Here is a 19949-nt window from a genome sequence, read left to right as displayed (position 1 = left end):
TTTTTAAATCCCCGCTGCTTCGAACCCCGTGCAGTCTGTCCTGGGGGTATGGCCCATGTTGAGTGTACCAATGACTATCAGAAGTGTAAATTTGCAATGGGAATGTTATTTTTGTTTCTTTTTCTTGTAATTACAGTGCCATAAGCAACACAGTACATTTTATTTCTGCTCCCTGCTGGTAGAAGAAAGCCTGTCTGTATTGCATTTCAAAGACCCTTTTGGTTGATTGCCCTAGTTAGAGATGAGCATTTGCTTGCTACCTCTCTTCTGTTCTAGAGCATATTGAAATTGTTTATAAAATTATTGTAAACAACATATCATGAGATACGGTGAAGTGCCTTCCTTGAGTGCTTCATTAGCCATGCTTAGGCTCAGCGTCGAGGGGTGATTAGATAGAGAAGGAACAGTAGAACATTTGACTCACTTCATAAAAACCAATTTATTTATGTGAAGAAGATTCAAACCCTTTTTCTCTTGGTATAAAACACTCTGGATGTAGCTATGAGTTCACACAAATAACTAGGTCAACTTCTCCTCCCAGAGATGGACATGGAGTCCACACAAAGAACTTCAGGCACAAAAAAAGCCAAATTAGTTCTTCATCCCTGTTAGTTCCTACAGTTTGTTCCTAGTGAGCATGGAAAATTCATCATTGCACATATCAGAGTGCACTAGGGAACTTTCTGGGTTCAGTAGCAGAGTCCACATAGCTAATTAGTGCATAGCTATGCTCTAACCCTAGCTTGATCTAAAACTCCATTTGGACAAGCTCTTAGGACAGTGTTTCTTAAACTTTTTAAGACTGAGGAACACCAAACAATATTAAAAAAAAAAAAAGGTCTGGGGTAAAAAGGGTCGGGGGGAAAGTTATTGAGGAAAAAAAGGCTGCCTGTCCCTTTAAGGGCAGCCATTTTGAATTCTTTTGTTCTCTGCGGCACACCTCCAACTGCATGCCACGGAACACAGTTTAAGACACACTGCCTCAGGAAATGCATTTCTGTTGGGACAAATACATACAAATCTTGGGATGTCATTGTCCACATCGCAGGAACCTCTACTTGAAGACTGCAGTGCATTGCTGGCCCTATGTGGAGGAAATTACTTAAAACAAAAGTACATAAAATTATTTGGCTGACACCCCTGCAAGAATAGTTATAGGAAAAAAAGATTAAACAGCCCAGAAATTAAGGGTTTGGTGACGAGCTCTGAAAGGGCAACTGGATTTGATTTACATTTTACAAGTAACCTGTGGTCTCAGTATGTCTTTGTTATACTAGCAATGGAACAGCACATTAATTTTAAGGCTCCCTCTCATATAGAGATATCATAATGTTTTCTAATTGGGGCTGATAAAAATGTAGCATTATTTGTAGATTCCTCAGAGAAGCCAGTTGTGAAATTGGGTTTGTAGTAATAATGGAAATTAAGCATAGTACATCTGTCTGAAATAACTTGCCATCAAAATAGTCTCCTCTCCATTATGGGAGGTTAATAGGAAATAGGTGAAGAAAAATACATTGGGAAAACAAATCTAGCTCGGAAAACTAATATGCCTTGAAATTCCCTCTGTTCAGAGTTCTCACATTGTAATTAGTAACAGTACTATAATTATTATTCAAATGTTTAACTGTTATTCTTCCTTAAATTCCACATTTAATGGTAGTTTTCCTTAAGACAAATTTGTACTTTTATGTGTTGCGTGCATTTTGCTGTATTGAAGCCTGGATTTAAAAAAATATCTTAACACCAGTGACCTGGTTTTTGGAGATGTTGGTCACCTGTAACTCCAGTAGATCTCCAAATGAATGGAAGATGGTCAGCATCTTTGATGATCAAACTACTTTTGTCATCAGAGCTTAGCATAGGCCTGTCCTCTTCCTGATAATGTATCCAGTGGTGGTATCTTTTCCCCCACTCCAATATATTTGTAACTTCAGCCCAAACTATCTCTAATGTCTGTCTTGAAATCTTGCCCCCCCTTCTCTCCTAGATACCACTAAGGCTGCTTAAGAATTGTTTTCCTGTTTGGAAAGGAGTTCTATGTTGTTATCTGCCTTTCCAATGAGAGAAAGAGAATCCTAACTTGCTTATGTTCAAAACTTCCATATAGAGTTTACCCTGTTCTTCTAGCCAATTCAGTTTGGCTGCATCTAGACTGGAAAGACTTGGCTGCATCTAAACTGGCAGTTTGGCTGCATCTAGATTTGCCAGCTGTCTACACTGTCCACTTGAATTTCTGCAAGAACACTGACTATCTCATGTAAGATTGTCAGTGTTCTTACGGAAATACTATGCTGCTCCCTTTTGGGCAAAAGCCCTCTTGCACAAATGCTTTTGCGCAAGAGGGACAGTGTAGACAACGCGGTATTGTTTTGCTCAAAAAAGCCCCGATCACAAAAATGGTGATCGGGGCTTTCTTGCGCTAAACCACATCTAGATTGGCACAGATGCTTTTCCGCAAAAAGTGCTTTTGCGGAAAAGTGTCCATGCCAATCTAGACGCTCTTTTCCGCAAATGCTTTTAACTGAAAAACTTTTCCATTATAAGTATTTGCGGAAAATCATGCCAGTCTAGACGTAGCCTTTGTGTAATTATAGTCACCTCCCTAAAATTGATCTCAAGTTTAGGGTAGATTAGTTTGTTTTCTTTGTCCCATCTAAAAAGCTGCTGTTTTGTTGTTGTGTCTGAAATAGCTTGCCATCAAAATAATCTCTCCATTATGGGAGACTAATAGGAAATAGATGAGGAAAAGATGCATTGGGAAAACAAATCTAACAAGGAGAACAAGGAATAGCTTCTCATTTGTATCCCTTTGCATAGTGAGCAAGTGATCCCTTTATATACAGTCTCCATTCACTGTGGATCATTCTGGAGAGAAAAAGCAATATATTAGTTATGTGAATGTGGTAATAGTGTTAGTAGCAACTAATGCAAATGACTAAGAGCCTTAGAATATCCCTAACAGAGTGCTAAGATAAATCATGATTAAGTCAATGATTAAATTCAGTCATCTCTGTTTGGAAACAAAGAATTACAAGCTAGATGTTGCATATAAGGAAAACTTCTGTGGTTAAATAGAAAAGTCCTGATTGGTGATCATCTGCTGACAGAATTTTCTGTTCTATTGTCTGCTAGGTGAATTGTGAAACACTCTTGGGGTTCTCTGTGAATACATGAAACTACAATTCACTTTGGGTATGTCTATACTTGCCCCCTAGTTCGAACTAGGGAGGCTAATGAGGGCGACCAAAATTAAGCGTGGGATTTAAATATCCCATGCTTCATTAGCATGTTCCTGGGCAGTCGCCATTTTGGAAATTGACTAGCCCAGAAGAACTGCCATGATTCCGACTACACGTGGCAGAGAAGGGCGATTCCGAAATAAACCCCTGACTTCGAATTGCCAGTTAAACCTCATTCCAATAGTTTAAACCATGAGGTTTAACTGGTAATTCGAAGTAAGGGGTTTATTTCGGAATCGCCCTTCGCTGCCACGTGTATACGCGGGCAGTTCTTCCGGGCTAGTCAATTTCCAAAATGGCAACCACCTGGGAACACGCTAATGAAGTGCGGGATATTTAAATCCCGAACTTCATTTGCAATTTCGGTCGCCCTCATTAGCCTTCCTAGTTCGAACTAGGGGGCTAGTGTAGACATACCCTTAGTTTTGGAGCGATTTTCCAAATCAATTTCTTTTGAAGAGATACATTTTTCTGATAAATTTACATTTCTGCCATATAAGTCATCATCATCAACAACAACCGTGGGCTCAATGCCTGTTGGTGTCCAATGCCTCCCTGACTATTTCCTTCCATCTTTCCCTGTCCAGTGCGGAGTGGCTTAGTTTCTGTAGACTAGCTCTGCACCAATGTACTATATCATCTACCCATTCTCTGTGGGGTCTGCCTCTCCTGTTCCATTATGCCAATACCAGGGTCTTACATTTTCACTGCTTGTTCATTCGGCAGACATGCCCGAATAGCTGTAACTTCCTCTGTATAACCTTCTGCAGTAGGTTCTCTTTCAGCTGTATCTTTTCACTCGTTATTCATTCTGCAGATATGCCTGAATAGCTGTAACTTCCGTTGTATAACCTTTCTGCAGTAGGTTCTCTTTCGGCCGTAGCTTCCTATATAATTCCTCCTTGGTGACATTCTGCATCCATCCTATTCTCAGGATCTTTCTGTAACTCCTCTCAGATGTCAATATCCTTCTCTTTGAATCTTTTGTTATCATCCATGTCTCACATCTGTACAAAATGCTGCTAAACACAGACATTTTCAAGATGCTCAGCTTTGTTCCTAAGCTAACCACTTTACCTTTCCAGATCTTATCCATCGCCTTCAAACTCACTCTTAATTTTGCTATTCTAGTCGCTATTTCCTTCTTACAGTCTAGATTATATGACATGTTGCTCTCCAAATACGTGAACTTCTCTACGTTCTCTAATTCAATCCCATCTACAGTGATCTTCCTTCCTATTTCCTTATCTCCAAATACCATTGTCTTCATTTTATCAATCTTCATAATCTATCCATACTGCTTCCCTTCCTCATTTAGCACCTACACTGTTCTCGCTAGCTTCTCTTCATCTTCCTCCCAAACCCGATCACTCGATTGGTATTGTGGACCTGGTTTATCCAGGCGATGTCTGAGCCGTGGTCTTTTATCAGTTAGTCATACTGGCATCAGATTTCATTTGTATTGTTGTTTTGCAATCAGCACATCAACACTCATCTGACTAACCCTCCTCCTTTATCTAGGCTTGGGACTGGCATGAAACCTCTAGAGGCTTCATGGCAGAGTTGCCATATAAGTGCAGGATAGCTATATTTCTGTGCAATGTTGTTGTTTTTCCAGATTACATTATACTTCATACACTGGAATATATGCACATTTTAGGGCTAAGCTTTACTTCATAAGTGACTAACAGTTTTAGGTACCTGAATTTGTGGATGCCCAAGTAAGATGCTGAGCCTCATTCTTTGAAAATCAGATCTTTTTAAGATATCTAAGATTGAGCACTAGGGGACTAGTCACTTTTGAAAACCTTGTTCTTTCTTATGTGACATCCTTTCTGAACAAAAGAGTTGTTATGCAGATTTCATGACAGTAACATGCATTATTTCTTGAGATATGCCATTTACATCTGTCACAGTTGTGCCTGTCTAGCTCTGTTCCTGTCTCTGATTGCCTCACCAACTGATTACTGAGATTTTTGAGTGGGTCCAATCTTTCTGGATGTGGTTTTGGTCTTAGTCTGTGTGTGTGTGTGTGTGAGAGAGAGAGAGAGAGAGAGAGAGAGAGAGTTTCCACTTCCTTCTATTCTTTATTTCACCTGCACTAACTTATGTGGGTGAAAACAAACAGCACAGGAATAAGACTGGAAAGTAAAAGCTTGTTTTGCCTCCCTGTCTCTAAACAGAGAGTAGCCATGGGGAGATGACCCAGCCAACATTAACCATCCAGACCCATCCATACCGGAGCTGTGAGCCAGTGGAAATGTCCTATCCCAGGGGACAATTCCAGCCAGCCATCCGAGTGGCCGACTTGCTGCAGCACATCACCCAGATGAAACGAGGACAGGGCTATGGATTTAAAGAAGAGTATGAGGTACGAGGAACATTCATTCATGTAAGTAAATAGAGAAGCTGAAGTAACTTTCAAGACAGAATGGAGGCTTAGGAGTATAGAGAGATCTTTTTAAGAAGCTTTTTCATTAATTGAATTACTGTAATCTTTTCCCCCTTTTTGTGTTTCTATGGCTAGGATTAGAACCATATCCCTTTATCTTCTGTAGTGTCTCCAAGCCCATTTCTCCTATAGTGACAGTGATTACTGGAGGCTGGAGGTTATCTGCTTCCTAGGTCCATGTGACAGGAGTATAGCGTTGTAAGAGGAGATGGAAAACACAAGACCATTGGATCCATCTCTTTGTGAGTGCGGATTAGAATTTAGAGACATGGGCTATCCCTTCTCCAAAAAAACAGGTATAGGAGAGATCATATAATCATAGAACTGAAGAGGTGAAATTCAGTGAAAGAATCAGATCTTCCAATTCTCCCATTATCATTATCATATCAGGTATAAGTGAAGTCATGCAAGCCAAGACTGGATAAGCAAAGCAAGCTTTTTCTTTTTATTTCCCATTTGTTACAGTCCCAATGTTATAGCAATGGTCAAGTTAAAGAACAACTTCACAAGCTGCATCTGGAACTGCAAACTTAAAGCATGAGATATCCATAAACAGTTACTGGGTTTTTTAAACTTCTGGTTTAGAATATATCAGGGCTGATCCACTGTTCCTCTGTATATGAAGAGAGAGATAAGAATCTAGTTATTAAAAAAAAGGACAAAAAAACCAAGGAAGAGATGATTAGGGAGATAACTGCAGATAAAAGGATGGAAGAAAGAAAGGTAACAAGAGACCAAGGAAGAGATGAAAGAGAAATCTGTAGCACCTGTATGGAGAGAAGCTGGAATGAGGAAGAGAAGGAACCAGAATAAGCAGTCAATAAAATTCAGTTCTGGCAAGCTGTGAAATAAGCTTTGTAAAGTTGCCATAAAGTAATATATTACAGCTCTGTTAAAATGATCGGAAAATAACAGCAGTTGTGAGAAATATGTAACTTAATGAAAACAGTTTATTTTTAAATACTGGGGTACGGTTAGACTGTGGGGGCATTTTGGGATACGGTATCCCGAAAAAACTCCACCATGTCCAGGGAATGTGTTTGCTCTTCCACTTTTTTTCACAGAAGAGCAAATGCGCTCTTTCAGAAGCCCTTGTATTCTTCGTTTTATGAGGACGAAGGGGGCTTTTGAAAGAGGGTTTTTTTTCTAACATTTGGCCCAGTCTAGACGTCCATTGGGCATGTATTACTTCTGCTGGCTTATATTGCTATAAAAAAAGTATAGGAGATACCTTTCTGGGCAAGCCAGGTAGCTCTGATTTGATCTGATGATATAAGCTCATAGGGATGAATGTTTCTGGTTACTATAGAATAGCAGAGAACAGATGGGTCCAATAGCTAGCATCTTCACTACCCTGCATGCTAGTTTCACAATCACTTGATAGACTTTTCTTAATATTGCAACAATGGGGTCTATTCTCTTAGGGTATGTCTACACTACAGTTTTATTTCGAAATATCTTATTTCAAAATAGATAATTTGAAATAGCTTATTTTGAAATAACACACAATAATAGCGCTTTACTATTTCGAAGTAGCACGTCCACACTGAGTGGACACTGAATTGCATTGAAGGCCGGCCAGAACCAGGTCCAGCAGGGCATCAGGTCAGGAGTTTATTTGTGTGGCTGCTGCTAGGGCCAGCCTTAAGCTGATTTGGCTGACTCAGACCCCACGCCCAACTTCCGCCCTGCATCCGGAAGTTGGCTCCCTCAGCTTGGCTCCCCCTTACCTGCGCTGTGCACGCTGCCGACTGCTGCTGCCTTGCGCACTGTTGCAGGTGGGCGTGGAGACGCCTGGGCGTGACGTAACGTCACACCTGGGATTTTAAAACTGAAAAGTGCAACGCCGCCGCCACGGCACACGCAGTTCGCAGTCCGGTCCTGCAGAAGTCAGAAAGTAGAAGGTAGGGGAGCAGGAGCAGTGGGAGGGGCAGGGACTTGGACGGGGTGGGAGAGGAAGGGGCTTGTATGGAGGGGAGGAAAGGGGGAGAGAGGAAGAGGCTTGTGCAGAGAAGGAGGGGCTTGTACGAAGGAGAGGGGGGAGAGAGGAAGAGGCTTGTGGAGAGGGGGAGGGGGAAGAAAGGGGAAGGTACCAAGAGACAGGCTGGAGGAGAGACAAATGCCAGGGGGCCAAGTATAGACAATGAGGAAAAGGGCAGGAGGGGAGGTGTCAGTGGGAGGGGGGACAGGGTGATGCTATTTTTGTAGACCATTCTCATAACTTTGTGTAGGTGTTCCTTATGATTTTTGGGTTGGCAATACTGCTCTTTGATTGGTGAATTTAGAGAGGTCTCGCCCTTTGGTTTCCCTTTCCACCCTCCTTTTTTTTCACAGGTCTTCAGAGAATCATAGAGAGAATGGAGAGTAGGGTGAGTCCATGACTCTGGTTAATGACTGGTCAGGGTGACTAACTGTTATCAGCCAGTGGTCTGAATGAGCTATCTACTGCCATCTGTTAATCAACTGTAGGAAAAGGCTTCATGAGCAGACCTTATTTATATAGACATACCTACTTTGCCACAGAGATCAGTAGACACACTTGCTGTGTCTAGGTGCTCAATTTTGGCTCTTTTGGGTCGAAATTCACTTAAGACTTGGAGCTGGGAGAATGAAATGTTGTAATCCATATCGTATGATTAAAAGGTAAAAGACCTGAACTTAATATGACCTGGCTTAGGGTCTACCATAATTTGAACACTAAGCAGAGGATAGTGAGTCACATCTAACTGAAAGTCACAGAAGTTGGAAACAGGTTTTATTTCTGGTGGTGTAGAGTCTATTTGGGAGTCCTCACTTATATATGACACTTTACATCCAGGCTGTGTCTAGACTGGCAAGTTTTTCTGCAAAACCATTTGTTTTTGTGGAAAAACTTGCCAGCTGCCTATACTGGCCGCTTGAATTTCCGCAAAAGCACTTACAATCTCATGTAAGATTGTCAGTGCTTTTGCGGAAATACTATGCTGCTCCCGTTCGGGCAAAAGTATTTTTCTGAAAGACTTTTGTGCAAAAGGGCCAGTGTAGACAGCAGAGATTTCTTTTCTGCAAAAAAAGCCCCGATCGTGAAAATGACGATCGGGGCTTTTTTGTGGAAAAGCGTGTCTAGATTGGCCACGGACGCTTTTCCGCAAAAAGTGCTTTTGCAGAAAAGCGTCCTGCCAATCTAGACGCGCTCTTCCAAAAATGCTTTTAACGGAAATCTTTTCCGTTAAAAGCATTTCCGGAAAATCATGCCAGTGTAGACGTAGCCCCAGTGTTTAAAGGCAGAGCTGACTAAAATCAATTGAGAGTCCTTGTCTTGTCTCAGTGATCGCTTGAGCAACAATCACTGATAAAATCTTGTGTAGACTGACCTTGGACTCAACATGCAGGCAATGTGTTGAATGGCAGTGCAAAGAAGGCAGTGGTGGTGAAGTACCATATTAGCTAGTGAAACCAGTGGTGCTGAAATCACTAAGGACTGGAATTTGACCACAGAACTGACACTTTCTTAACAAAGACTCCATTTTTGCTATTTACTTAGCAAAAGTATTTTGCTTTACTTGCTATAAAGTAAATCGTAACAGAAAACTGCAACGCTCTGTGGTAACTTTTTAAAAATCAAACTTTAAACTTTATTGAAAAGATTGGATAGTTTGCAATTGAAAATATTTGACCTACACTTAAGGCAACTGATTTAATTTTGTGTAAAATTTTGCATAATAGAGGATGGCATTTTTTTTTTAAATGATATACATATTGATATACATTTTGATCAGATGTACTTCAGATCAGATCAGATCTACTGATATTTGTGTGTGGTTGTTCTTTGTTGTGTGGGTGCTTTTTTTTTCTCAACAAAAAAATCCTGGATGGGGGGGAGGCGCCAAAACTGTTCGAATTGGGCTCCACACTTCCTAAAGCCAGCCCTGGCTGCTGCCTGAGGCTATCTGAGGCTTGTGCTTAAAGGGACCCCCACCCGGGGCAGCCGGTTCTCAGCTTTCCCTGCTTGCTTGCCTACCTTGATGAGGGACAGCAAAGCATTTGTGTCTATGCGAGCTCTGGTTGCCCTCACTCGGGACACCACAGCACTCTGCAACATGAAGCCGGAGCGGCCCCTGGGCACTCTGGTGCTTCTCGTGAATGCGTTGCTGTGAGCCTGGCTGCACTTTCTGCAGGCTGCCATCCAGGAGGTCCATCAGGGGGCTGTCAGTATCCAGGAGGCCCTGTGGGAGAGCTTCCACACTGAGGAGCACTAAGAGCCTTCCTGGTCTGCCCCACTGGGCTTGTGCCTCATTCCTCCCCCACTTCATTCCACTTACCCTCCCAGCCCCCCTTCCTGATGTCAAATAAAGTACACGTATTTTCATAAACACAAACTCTCTTTATTTAACAAAATGGGGGGGGGGGAGGGATGAAACTGGTGAGACTGGAGAAAGGAGGTAGGAGAGGGGAGGAAAGAGGGTGGGAGAGGGGAAGGGGAAACCTGGGAGGAGGGAGATGGAAGGGGGAACCAAGGGGAAGAAGGGGGAGGGGAAGCTCAGGGTTGGGGGTCTTGCTGGACCAACTTGATTTTCATGCGAACCTGCTCCTGGGTTCGCATGTGGCCTTTGGTGGCCAGGCTGGCAGCTATCTTGTCATAGACAGCCACGTTCCTTCGTCCAGTGCAGAAATCATGGACATTGGGGTTATCCCCCCCCAAACCTGAGTAATGTCCACCCTGATCTCCACCCTAGACCAGGAAGGCATCCGCCTTCTCCAGGCCCTGTCAGGCTCCTGGGAGCTGACAGGCTGTTCCTGGGGAGCGGTGGAGGGCTGGCTGCCAGTGGCTTGCTGGCTCATGTTTTGGGGCCACTGGGTCAGGGGCAGTGACTGCTGGCTCTGGGTTGGCAGGCTTGGAGCTGGCCCAGGCACTATGGCCAGAGTCAACTCCTTTAAGGGCTCTGGGGAGGGGGAGGGAGGGAGAGGAGTGTTCTTGTTTGAGGCTGGAGTGGCCACTAGGGCACCCTGGGAAGGCTGGACACCCCCTATTTTGAAATAATATCTACACAGCACTTATTTCGAATTATCTATTTCAAATTTGGCGTTATTCATCGTAGAATGAGGTTTATCAAATTTGAAATAAGTGCTCTGCTATTTTGAATTTATTTCAAAATAGCAGTTTGGCTGTGTAGACAATAGTAAAGTTATTTTGAATTAACTTTGATGTGTAGACATACCCTTGTAGATCCAAACGGGATGTACTCGAGTAACCTTTTGCCCCCATGAATGGTAATCAAAATTGCAAATAACTGTCCTCCAAAGATTTACATCTTTATGCTAAATGAGAAAATAAACAGTTGCTTGAGTGCATGTCGCTCTTGGCATTGGAGTAGGTCATTCTCAAAATAATTCATTAGCATAAAAACATGAATGCAACTTTCTCTCCATTATATAGGCCTGTCCCCAGAAAGTACTAACCGTTTGTATACATGATGGTAATATATACTGTAGATTTACATAAGCCCTTTCATCCCAAGAGATATCATTAAATACTCCACAGTTTCAAAAATCACATACAAACTTCTGCTTGATCTGAAGTCAAGGCCAAACTGCTCTGAAGTCATCTAGATTTGCTTAATCATGTTAGAAGGTTTGGCGTGCAGTACACATTACATAGGGAATGCTTCACCCATTGCCAAAATGCAGCTGCAGCCACCATCACCAACACTACAAAGTTAGGGAGAGTAACCATATACTGTTAAAACTACTATGGGTAATTCAGATTCACAGAATATATGATCCCAGTTAGAATTTAGCTGAACAGAAGGCTAACAATTTTATTCTGCAAGAAGTGCTACAGAATTTTTAATGACAGTGGGGCTAATCCTCTGGTTTATACCTCTTCCACAATGAATTGTGGTTTTATATATTGTATAGCAGGGCTGGGCAAAATACGGCATGAGGCCAAGTCTGGCCTGCCACGCCACTGGATCCAGCCCGCGGACCCGCCTGCCAGGACCCTCAGGCACACAACTGCAGCAGTTTAAAACACAGTCCCTGTGTCTCCCTGCGCTGCAGAGAAGGGGAGGCTTTGTGCGATCTCCCTGCCCCTAGCACAATCTCTCAGCTCCTATTGGGTGGAAACAGCCACCTAATTGGAACTGAGAGATTTGCCTGAAAGACTGGGGCAGCGCAAGCCTGTTCCCCCAGGACAAGTTGAGAGCCACGTGGGGGGAGCAGCGTGGGCTGGTGCTGCCTTGCAGGTGCTGCAGCCTGCTGGGCAGGAGACACTTAGGTAAACTCCTCCCAGCCAGTGCCTGCCTCTGGCACCCCTGCCCCTCCTTCACCCCCAACTCCCTCCCCAGATCACCATCCAAACCCTCTGCACCCCCTGCCCCAGGTGACAACTCCCTCCCTGACCTTCTACCCCCTCCTACATCCCTCCCCCCAGGCTGGAACCCTCTCTTGCACCCACACTCCCTCCCTGACTCTACACTCCAATCCCCTGACCCAGGTCACAACCCCCTCCTCCACCTAAACTCCCTCTAAGACCTCGCACCATCTCCTGCATCCCAGTCCCTTACCCCATGCGCCCTTCTGCACCCAACCTCCAACCTAGACCCTGCACCCCCTCCACAGAAAAGTGCAGCCTTTGATCATGTACCGAAATCTTGGAGTGACCCCCCTGCACCAAAAATTATTGCCCAAACCTGATGTATAGTTTAGTATCTGGGGGTACGTCTACACTACAGCGCTAGTTCGAACTAACTTAGTTCGAATTAGTTAATTCGAACTAAGCTAGTTCGAACTAACGCATCTAGAACTAAAAACTAGTTCGAACTAGCGTTTTGCTAGTTCGAACTAGTAAGTCCACATTGAGTGGACTCTGAACAGGGCTTAATGATGGCCGGAAGCAGTGCCGGCAGGGCATAAAAGGAGGACTTAGAGCGTGGAGATACTGTCTCAGGCTAGCCGAGGGCTGCGCTTAAAGGGTCCCGACCCCCACCCCGGACACACAGTTCTAAGGGGTGCCCCGCTTGCAAAGAAGTTCTGGCTTGGAGTGCCCTGAGTGCCCACACTGGGCACATCACACCACTCGGCCATCAGCCCGGCTGCACTTGCCGCAGGCTGCCATCTGGGGAGAGGGAGTAATTGGGGGGCTGCAGGAGAGCTTCCACCCCCAGAAGCCCGCAGAGCCAGCCCAGTCCTCCCCATCGGGGGCTCGTGCCCCATTCCTCCCTCACCTTCTTCCACTTGCCCTTCCCTAGCCCCCCTTCTTATTGATGTACAAAATAAAGCTAATGTTTCTTCCAACATTGACTCTGTCTTTATTGAAAAAAACTGGGGGAGACTGGGAAAAGGAGGTGGGAGAGGGGAAGAGAAAGGCTGGGAGAGGGGAGGGCAACTAACATGATCAGGGGTTGGGAACAGGTCCCAGATGAAGAGAGGCTACAGAGACTGGGACTGTTCAGCTTAGAAAAGAGGAGACGGAGGGGGGACAGGATAGAGGTCTCTAAAAGCAGGGGTTGGGTGGAGAGGGTGCATTCAGAAAAGTTCTTCCTGAGTTCCCATAAAGAAGGACTAGAGGACACCAAAGGAAAGGAATGGGTAGCAGGCTTGAAACTAGTAAGAGAAAGTTGTTCTTCTTCCCAAAGCAAATAGTTAACCTGTGGAACTCCTTGCTGCAGGAGGCTGTGAAGGCTAGAACTAGAACAGAGTTTAAAGGGAAGTGAGATCAAGTGATGGAGGTTGGGTCCATGGAGTCCTATTAGCCAGAGGGTAGGAGTGGTGTCCCTGCCCAAAGTTTGTGGAAGGCTGGAGAGGGATGGCACGAGACAAATGGCTTGGTCATTGTCTTCGGTCCATCCCCTCCAGGGTCCCTAGGGTTGGCCGCTGTTGGCAGAGAGGCTACTGGGCTAGATGGACCTTTGGTCTGACCCAGGACGGCCATTGTAAGCTCAGGGCTCAGGGTCGGGGGTCTCAGTGGACCCCCTTGATTTTCATGCACACCTGCTCCTGGGTGGCCAGGCTGGCAGCTCTCCTGCCCTAGACGGCCACTTTCCTGTGCCTAGTGCGGAGATCGTGGACGAGGTCCACGATGTCCGCACTAGCCCAGGAAGGTGCCCGCCTCTTGCGGTCCAGGGCAAGCTCCCGGGAGCCGCCAGCCTGGTCCCGGCAAGAGGGGGTGGGCTGGGAGGCATCGGGTGGGTGGCTCTGTGCCGTGCCAGGTGCAGGGTCTGCTAGCTGGGTGCTGGCAGGCTTGCACCTGGCACGGGCACCGTAGCCAGCCCGTGCCCCTTTAAGGGGTCCGGGGCCGGGAGGGGGGCATAGAGTTTCCCTGGTGTTGGCCAGAGTGGCCACCAGGGAAACCTGGGGAGGGCTAGCCTCCCACTAGTTCGAACTAAAGGGCTACACAGCCCTTAGTTCGAACTAGCTAGTTCGAACTAGGCGTTAGTCCTCGTAAAATGAGGTTTTCCTAGTTCGAACTAAGCGCTCCGCTAGTTCGATTCAAATTCGAACTAGCGGAGCGCTAGTGTAGCGCATAGGAAAGTTAGTTCGAACTAACGTCCGTTAGTTCGAACTAACTTTCTAGTGTAGACATACCCTGAGTCACCTACAAGCAGGTCTCATAAATTAAAATCTATTCAGTGACCTGCTGTCAAATAATTTTACCCTTATGATAGCCAGGCTCATCCCTCTTCCCATGGCAGTCTCTTATCTCTGTAAATTTTCTCTCCAGACTACTGCTGAGAAACCAAATCACTGTAAAATAAGCCTCCCTCCTCTTGTTACATAAGTTTATAATAAATAATGGCAACATTTTAAGCCAAGTGTGTGATTTAAAATATACACACCAGTTATGGGCAGAGAACGCTACACTGATGTGTACAAAGCAAGAATTGTAGGTGCATGTAATGTGTGAGCATTTGGGTTACACTTTTGAATGCAAGAATTTGTCAGCAACAAGAAACAGGTGATTTTTTGGCACACCTGATATACCTATGGCCCAATGTTTGCTCTAGATCTTCACAAGTAAATCATAGAACTCTATAACTGGGAGGGACCTCAAGAAGCCATCAAGTCCAGTCCCCTGCCCACACAGCAGCACCATCTAGATCATCCCTGATAGGTGTCTATCTAACCTGTTCTTAAATATCTCCAGAGATGGAGATTCCACAGTCTCCCTAAGCAATTTATTCCAGTGTTTAAACATCCTGACAGTTAGGAATTTTTTCCTAATGTCCATCTGAAACTTCCCTTGCTGCAATTTAAGCTCATTGCTTCTTGTCCTGTCATCAGAGATTAAGATTTTTCTCATTTCTCCTTTTAACAACATTTTAGGTTCTCAAAAACTGCTATCATGTCCCCTCTCAGTCTTCTCTTTTCCAAACTAAACAAACCTAATTCTTTCAGTCTTCCCACACGGGTCATGCTTTCTAGACCTTTAATCATTTTTGTTGCTCTTCTTTAGATATTCTCCAGTTTCTCCACATCTTTTCTGAAGGCTACGTCTACATTGGCCCCTTTTCCGGAAGGGGCATGTTAATTTCACAAGTCGTAATAGGGAAATCCGCGGGGGATTTAAATATCCCCCGCGGCATTTAAATAAAAATGTCCGCCGCTTTTTTCCGGCTTTTAGAAAGAGCGTCTACACTTTGAAGTAGGAATAAGATCCTCCGGAAAAGGGCGCTTTTTCCGGAGGATCGGGGCCAGTGTAGACGCTCTTTTCCGGCTTTTCTAAAAGCCGGAAAAAAGCGGCGGACATTTTTATTTAAATGCCGTGGGGGATATTTAAATCCCCCGCGGATTTCCCTATTACGACTTGTGAAATTAACATGCCCCTTCCGGAAAAGGGGCCAATGTAGACGAGCCCGAAATGTGTTGCCCAGAATTGGACATAATACTCCAGTTGAGGCCTAATCAGTGCAGAGCAGAATATTGTATATTCAGTATATTTTATATATTCAGTGCGTTTGTTATTTAATAAATCTGTATGCATACGAATAAAATGTGACTCCAGCAACAGAGATTGATAATGTTGGTCAGACTGAGGCATAATGTGGACATGACTTGTTTAAAAGTCACTCATTCAGCCATCAGAACCACTTTGGTTCTAATTTACAGCAGCCTTTGCTGATCCTGGTCTAAACTTCCTATAAGCAAAGACTGCCGGTATGAAAGGGTGAAAGTAGACTGGTGCGCCCCAGCGCAGTGTTCCAGCAAGAAGCCGTCTGGTTGTGGCACTTACCTGCAGTGGGGGGGATAGAGCACTCTCTATCTGGCTCCCAAGGCTTCCAACTGGCTGCCGTGCTTAGCAGATGAGGTAAAGGGGCTGAACTCTCTGCCACCATTTTGGAGGGTGGGAGGCTGCAGCCACACATAGTGGTGGTTCCTTTGTGTTGCTTTTTTTCTCTTTCCTGCTTCCTCTGACTCTTGCTAGCGAGAGAAAGTTCAGAATCTGCTGTGTTCCTCACCGGGACAGCCAAGAGCAAGAGGAATGCAGCAGACTCTGCACTTTTCCTTGCTTGCTGAGAGTCAGAGGAAGGAGAAAAAAACAACACACAGAGACTGATATGTGCTGCTGCAACCTGCCTATCCCCAAAAATGGTGCCCTTGACCCCCTGCACTCATGCCTATACCCTCCAGTCCCCTGCCTTGAGCCCCCTACCCTGAATATTTGACCCCCTACCTCTCCCCTGTTCTGAGCCCACCATGTCTCCAGCCCCCTGCCTGAGTCCTGCCTCATAGCGCCCAACCTTGATTCCTGCATGCACCCCCATACCTCTGCCCCTGCCCTGACCCTCCTCCCACACTTTACCCCACACTTAAACTTCTTACAGGTATTGTTGTATCATGTACCCCAACCTGCCTGCCCACTGCACAGAAGAGTGTGACACAACAGTACCTCTAAGAAACTTTAGTTACATTAAGCCCTGGTGGAAGATGGGGTGGACAGATACCCAGATTAATTTTCACTTGTGGCTGAGGACAGCTTTGGTTCAGTTCCTCAGAAGTAAAGAGCTTACTGCAAACCCATGCTGCACTACTGGGACATTTTTTTTATTTTTGACTTTGTGGCTGGTATTTCAGGCACATCAGGATGGACTTCTCACTGTCTATTGTGTGTAAACTCTGGGTTTTAACACATTCCTTACTTCCAGATCGCTACAAATTCCATGTACATCTGAGGGAATAGAATCCTTTAGTTATCTGTACTTTATAGAACAATTTACTGGTAAGGATCTTCTTTAAATTTTACAAAAACTTCTCCAGTAAAAGAGCATTGAAAAGTAACGCCCAGATCTTGTGAACACTGAAATTCTATAAATGACTAGAAAGCTGTTAACTAAATAAACAAGGGCAGAATATTCATTGTCAAGCATATAAAATTAGAAAAAAAAGTAAGAATTAATAGCACATAAATAAAACATCTGATTTAAATTTGGATACAGTATACTGATTTTTTTTAATCATGACTTTATCCACCCTACTATAAATAATAAAAATATTTTGACTTCCAAATTGGCAGAATGAAAACTGGTTAAAAGTTTTTGATACTGTGTTCCTAACACAAATCCTGTCCCATCTTAGTAGTGCTGAAATGCTTGAAACCTAAGGAAAACTTCCAAGTTAGAATTTCTGGCATGGTCTCCCTTTTCTGGATGCAGTTTAATTTGTGCCTGATATTTTTGCACTTCCAGTTCATCTGTAGATGCAAATGTTAATAGCCATACTTCTGTTTATAACATTGCTGAACACAGATCCACTGGTTAGAGGTAAGTGTATTCTAGTTTATTCATCTTTAGGGTTGCCAGGTGTCCGGTATTGACCCAGACAGTCCGGTATTTTCTCCTCCTGTCCGGTAAAAAAGTTCACCTAAAATGTCTGGAACATTCTGATTTTTTCCTGAACAGGAGGCAAAAATCCTGAGTTCCACAGGGGAGCTGTCTGGCCTATTAGGACCAAAAATCCTCAAAAGCATTTCTTAAAGGGGTCACACTGGGTTTATATATATATATATATATATAATTTATTTATTTTTGCTCAACAACTTTGGTCTCCCCCTTTTTTTTCCTCAAGACAATTTTTTGCCTGGTGGGGTTTTTTTTGTTGGGAGTGGGGAAGCGGTTCAATATTTTTGGTTCAACCATTTGGCAACCCTATTCATCTTGTCTATAAATAAGTGAAACTGTGCCTTAACCAAACTGGAAATATGCCCTCCCATTTAGTGATGTCACTGGTAAACCAACAGTCCAGCCAGTCTGGAGCAGCTCCACCCCCCCCACACACACACACACACCACGGGGGGGGGGGCTGATTCAGCCCAGCGAGGCTGGCCATACCACAGCAAGGAGTGCCACAGCCCAGCCAGGCCCGCTGCACCATGCTGCAGGCAAAGGTGCACAGCCCAACAGGGTGCAGTTAGGGTTGCCAGGTATCCGGTATTGTACCGGACAGTCCGGTATTTGTGCGCTCTGTCTGGAAAAAAAAATCAGAAAATACCAGACATGTTCAATGTCCGGTATTTTCTGATTTTTCCAGCTGTGCACTGGACGGAAGCCTGGAGGGGGTGGGAAGAGCAGCTGGGAGTCCGAGCTGGGAGGCGTGGCCGCAATTACAGCCAGGAGTCCTCTGTCGGTTGAGTCTGAGGAGGAGGGGAAGCCTCCTCCTCACTCATGCGTCACCAGGAGCCTGCGCGGGACAGGCAGCAAGTGCCCAGGTCAGTCCCGCTCCCCGCCGGCCAATTTGCTCACCCCCCCTTCTCAGCCAGCCGGTTCTCCCCCCTTCCCCTCTTGATCTTCCACAGCCAGCCCTCCTGCACACACACCCCCGCCAGCTCTGCTTCCTGCCAGCCCATTCCTCTTCCTGATCTCCCCCAGACATTGCCACTGCACCTCTCCCCACCTCCACCAGCTCTGCTTCCTCCCGGCCCCCCCCTTCCTCCCGGCCAGCCCCGCGGCCCCAACTCTGCTTCCCACTGGCCCGTTCCTCTTCCTGATCTCCACGGCCAGTGCCGCTGCATCACCTCCACCCCCCTCCCCTGCCAGCTCTGCTTCCGGCTACCCTTCCTCCCGGCCGGTTCCCCCTCCCCCGATATCCCGCAGCCAGCCCCGTTCTGCCTGACCCCTCCCCCCCACGACAAGCCCTGCTTCCCGTTGCCTCCCCATCTTCCCTGGCCAGCCCTATTGCCCCCCCCATTAGCTGTTTCCAGGCCCCCCCTTCCCGGCCAGCACCGCTCCCTTCCTGGCCAGTCCTCCCCCCCCTTTTAAAGGCAGGATTTAAAGGGGGATTTAAAGGTGCAGTGACTCTTTCTTTTTTTGCTCAAAACTTTGGTCCCCAAAAATTTCAACAAAATTTTTTCCCAGTGGTTTTTTTGGGGGGTGTTCAGTATTTTTGTTTCAGCCATCTGGCTACCCTAGGTGCAGTAGCTCCCCACGGCATGGTGCTGTGGGCCTCGCCCAACAGGAGCAGCCCTCACCTGTGGCACGGTGTGGTAGACCCAGCCTGGCCTGAGCAGCCCCCATCCATGGTGGGCCCAGCTTTACTGGAACAGTCCATAGTGCAGCAGACCCAGCCAGGCTGGAGCACCCGGCCACCAGTGCTGTGCTGGGGGGGGCTCCAAGTTCATCCAGGTCCACCCCAGGTGGGAGGCTCTCCCACAGGCCACTCCACACTGGCGAGGACTACCATGCCATGAGCAGGGAACTGCTCCAGCCCATCTAGGCCCGCTGTGCCTGGTCACAAGCAGAGGGCCATTTAAGTGTGACATTTAACCAATTAACTGATTACACAAGATTTTACATCCCTACTTCCATTCAAACACAGATTGGTATTTTAGTAAAGAGTAAAATGCCTCAGTATTCACAGAGAACAATGATCACCTTCTTCTTGGATCTTCTGAGGCCATGCCAGGCCAGTGTTTTATTTCAGCAGAAATCCCCTTCAATTTTAATGGAAAATATGCTCAAATCAATGGCAGAACAAAGTTATTTGAACAGAAGAACAGCCCTGTTAAGTCAAATCAATAATCCATCTAGCCCAGTATCCTATTTTCCTACAGTGGCCAATGCCAGGTGCTTCAGAGGGAATAAAAATAACAGCAGTTATCAAGTGATTTATCCTGTCACCTCTTCCTCTGGCAAACAGATGGTAGGGCACCTCAGAGCATTGTCCCTGGCTATTGATGCACCTGTCCTCCATGAACTTACCCAGTTCTTTTTGAACCTTTGTATAGTCTTGGCCTTCACAACAGCCTCTAGCAAGGATTTCCCTGGGTTGACTGTTGATTGTGC

At 45.5% G+C, this 19949-nt stretch overlaps 1 protein-coding gene across 4 annotated transcripts in view; it reads left to right on the top strand.

Annotated features, from left to right (window-relative positions):
• The window catches only part of PTPRT (protein tyrosine phosphatase receptor type T), a 1034103-nt gene that overhangs the window by 926315 nt on the left and 87839 nt on the right, over positions 1–19949 (top strand). For 3 of the 4 annotated variants that reach the window (XM_075901353.2, XM_075901347.2, XM_075901351.2), the window contains one exon: positions 5426–5634. In XM_075901353.2, coding sequence (XP_075757468.2) covers positions 5426–5634 — 209 coding nt within the window. The remainder of the gene's footprint in view (positions 1–5425; positions 5635–19949) is intronic. The other variant, XM_075901348.2, reaches the window with a different exon arrangement.

Source organism: Pelodiscus sinensis, chromosome 17 (assembly GCF_052426305.1).
Source record: "Pelodiscus sinensis isolate ZL-2025 chromosome 17, ASM5242630v1, whole genome shotgun sequence".
Taxonomy (NCBI): Eukaryota; Metazoa; Chordata; order Testudines; family Trionychidae; genus Pelodiscus; species Pelodiscus sinensis.
The sequence above is the reverse complement of the archived record's forward strand: the minus strand, read 5'-3'. Positions and strand labels throughout refer to the sequence as shown.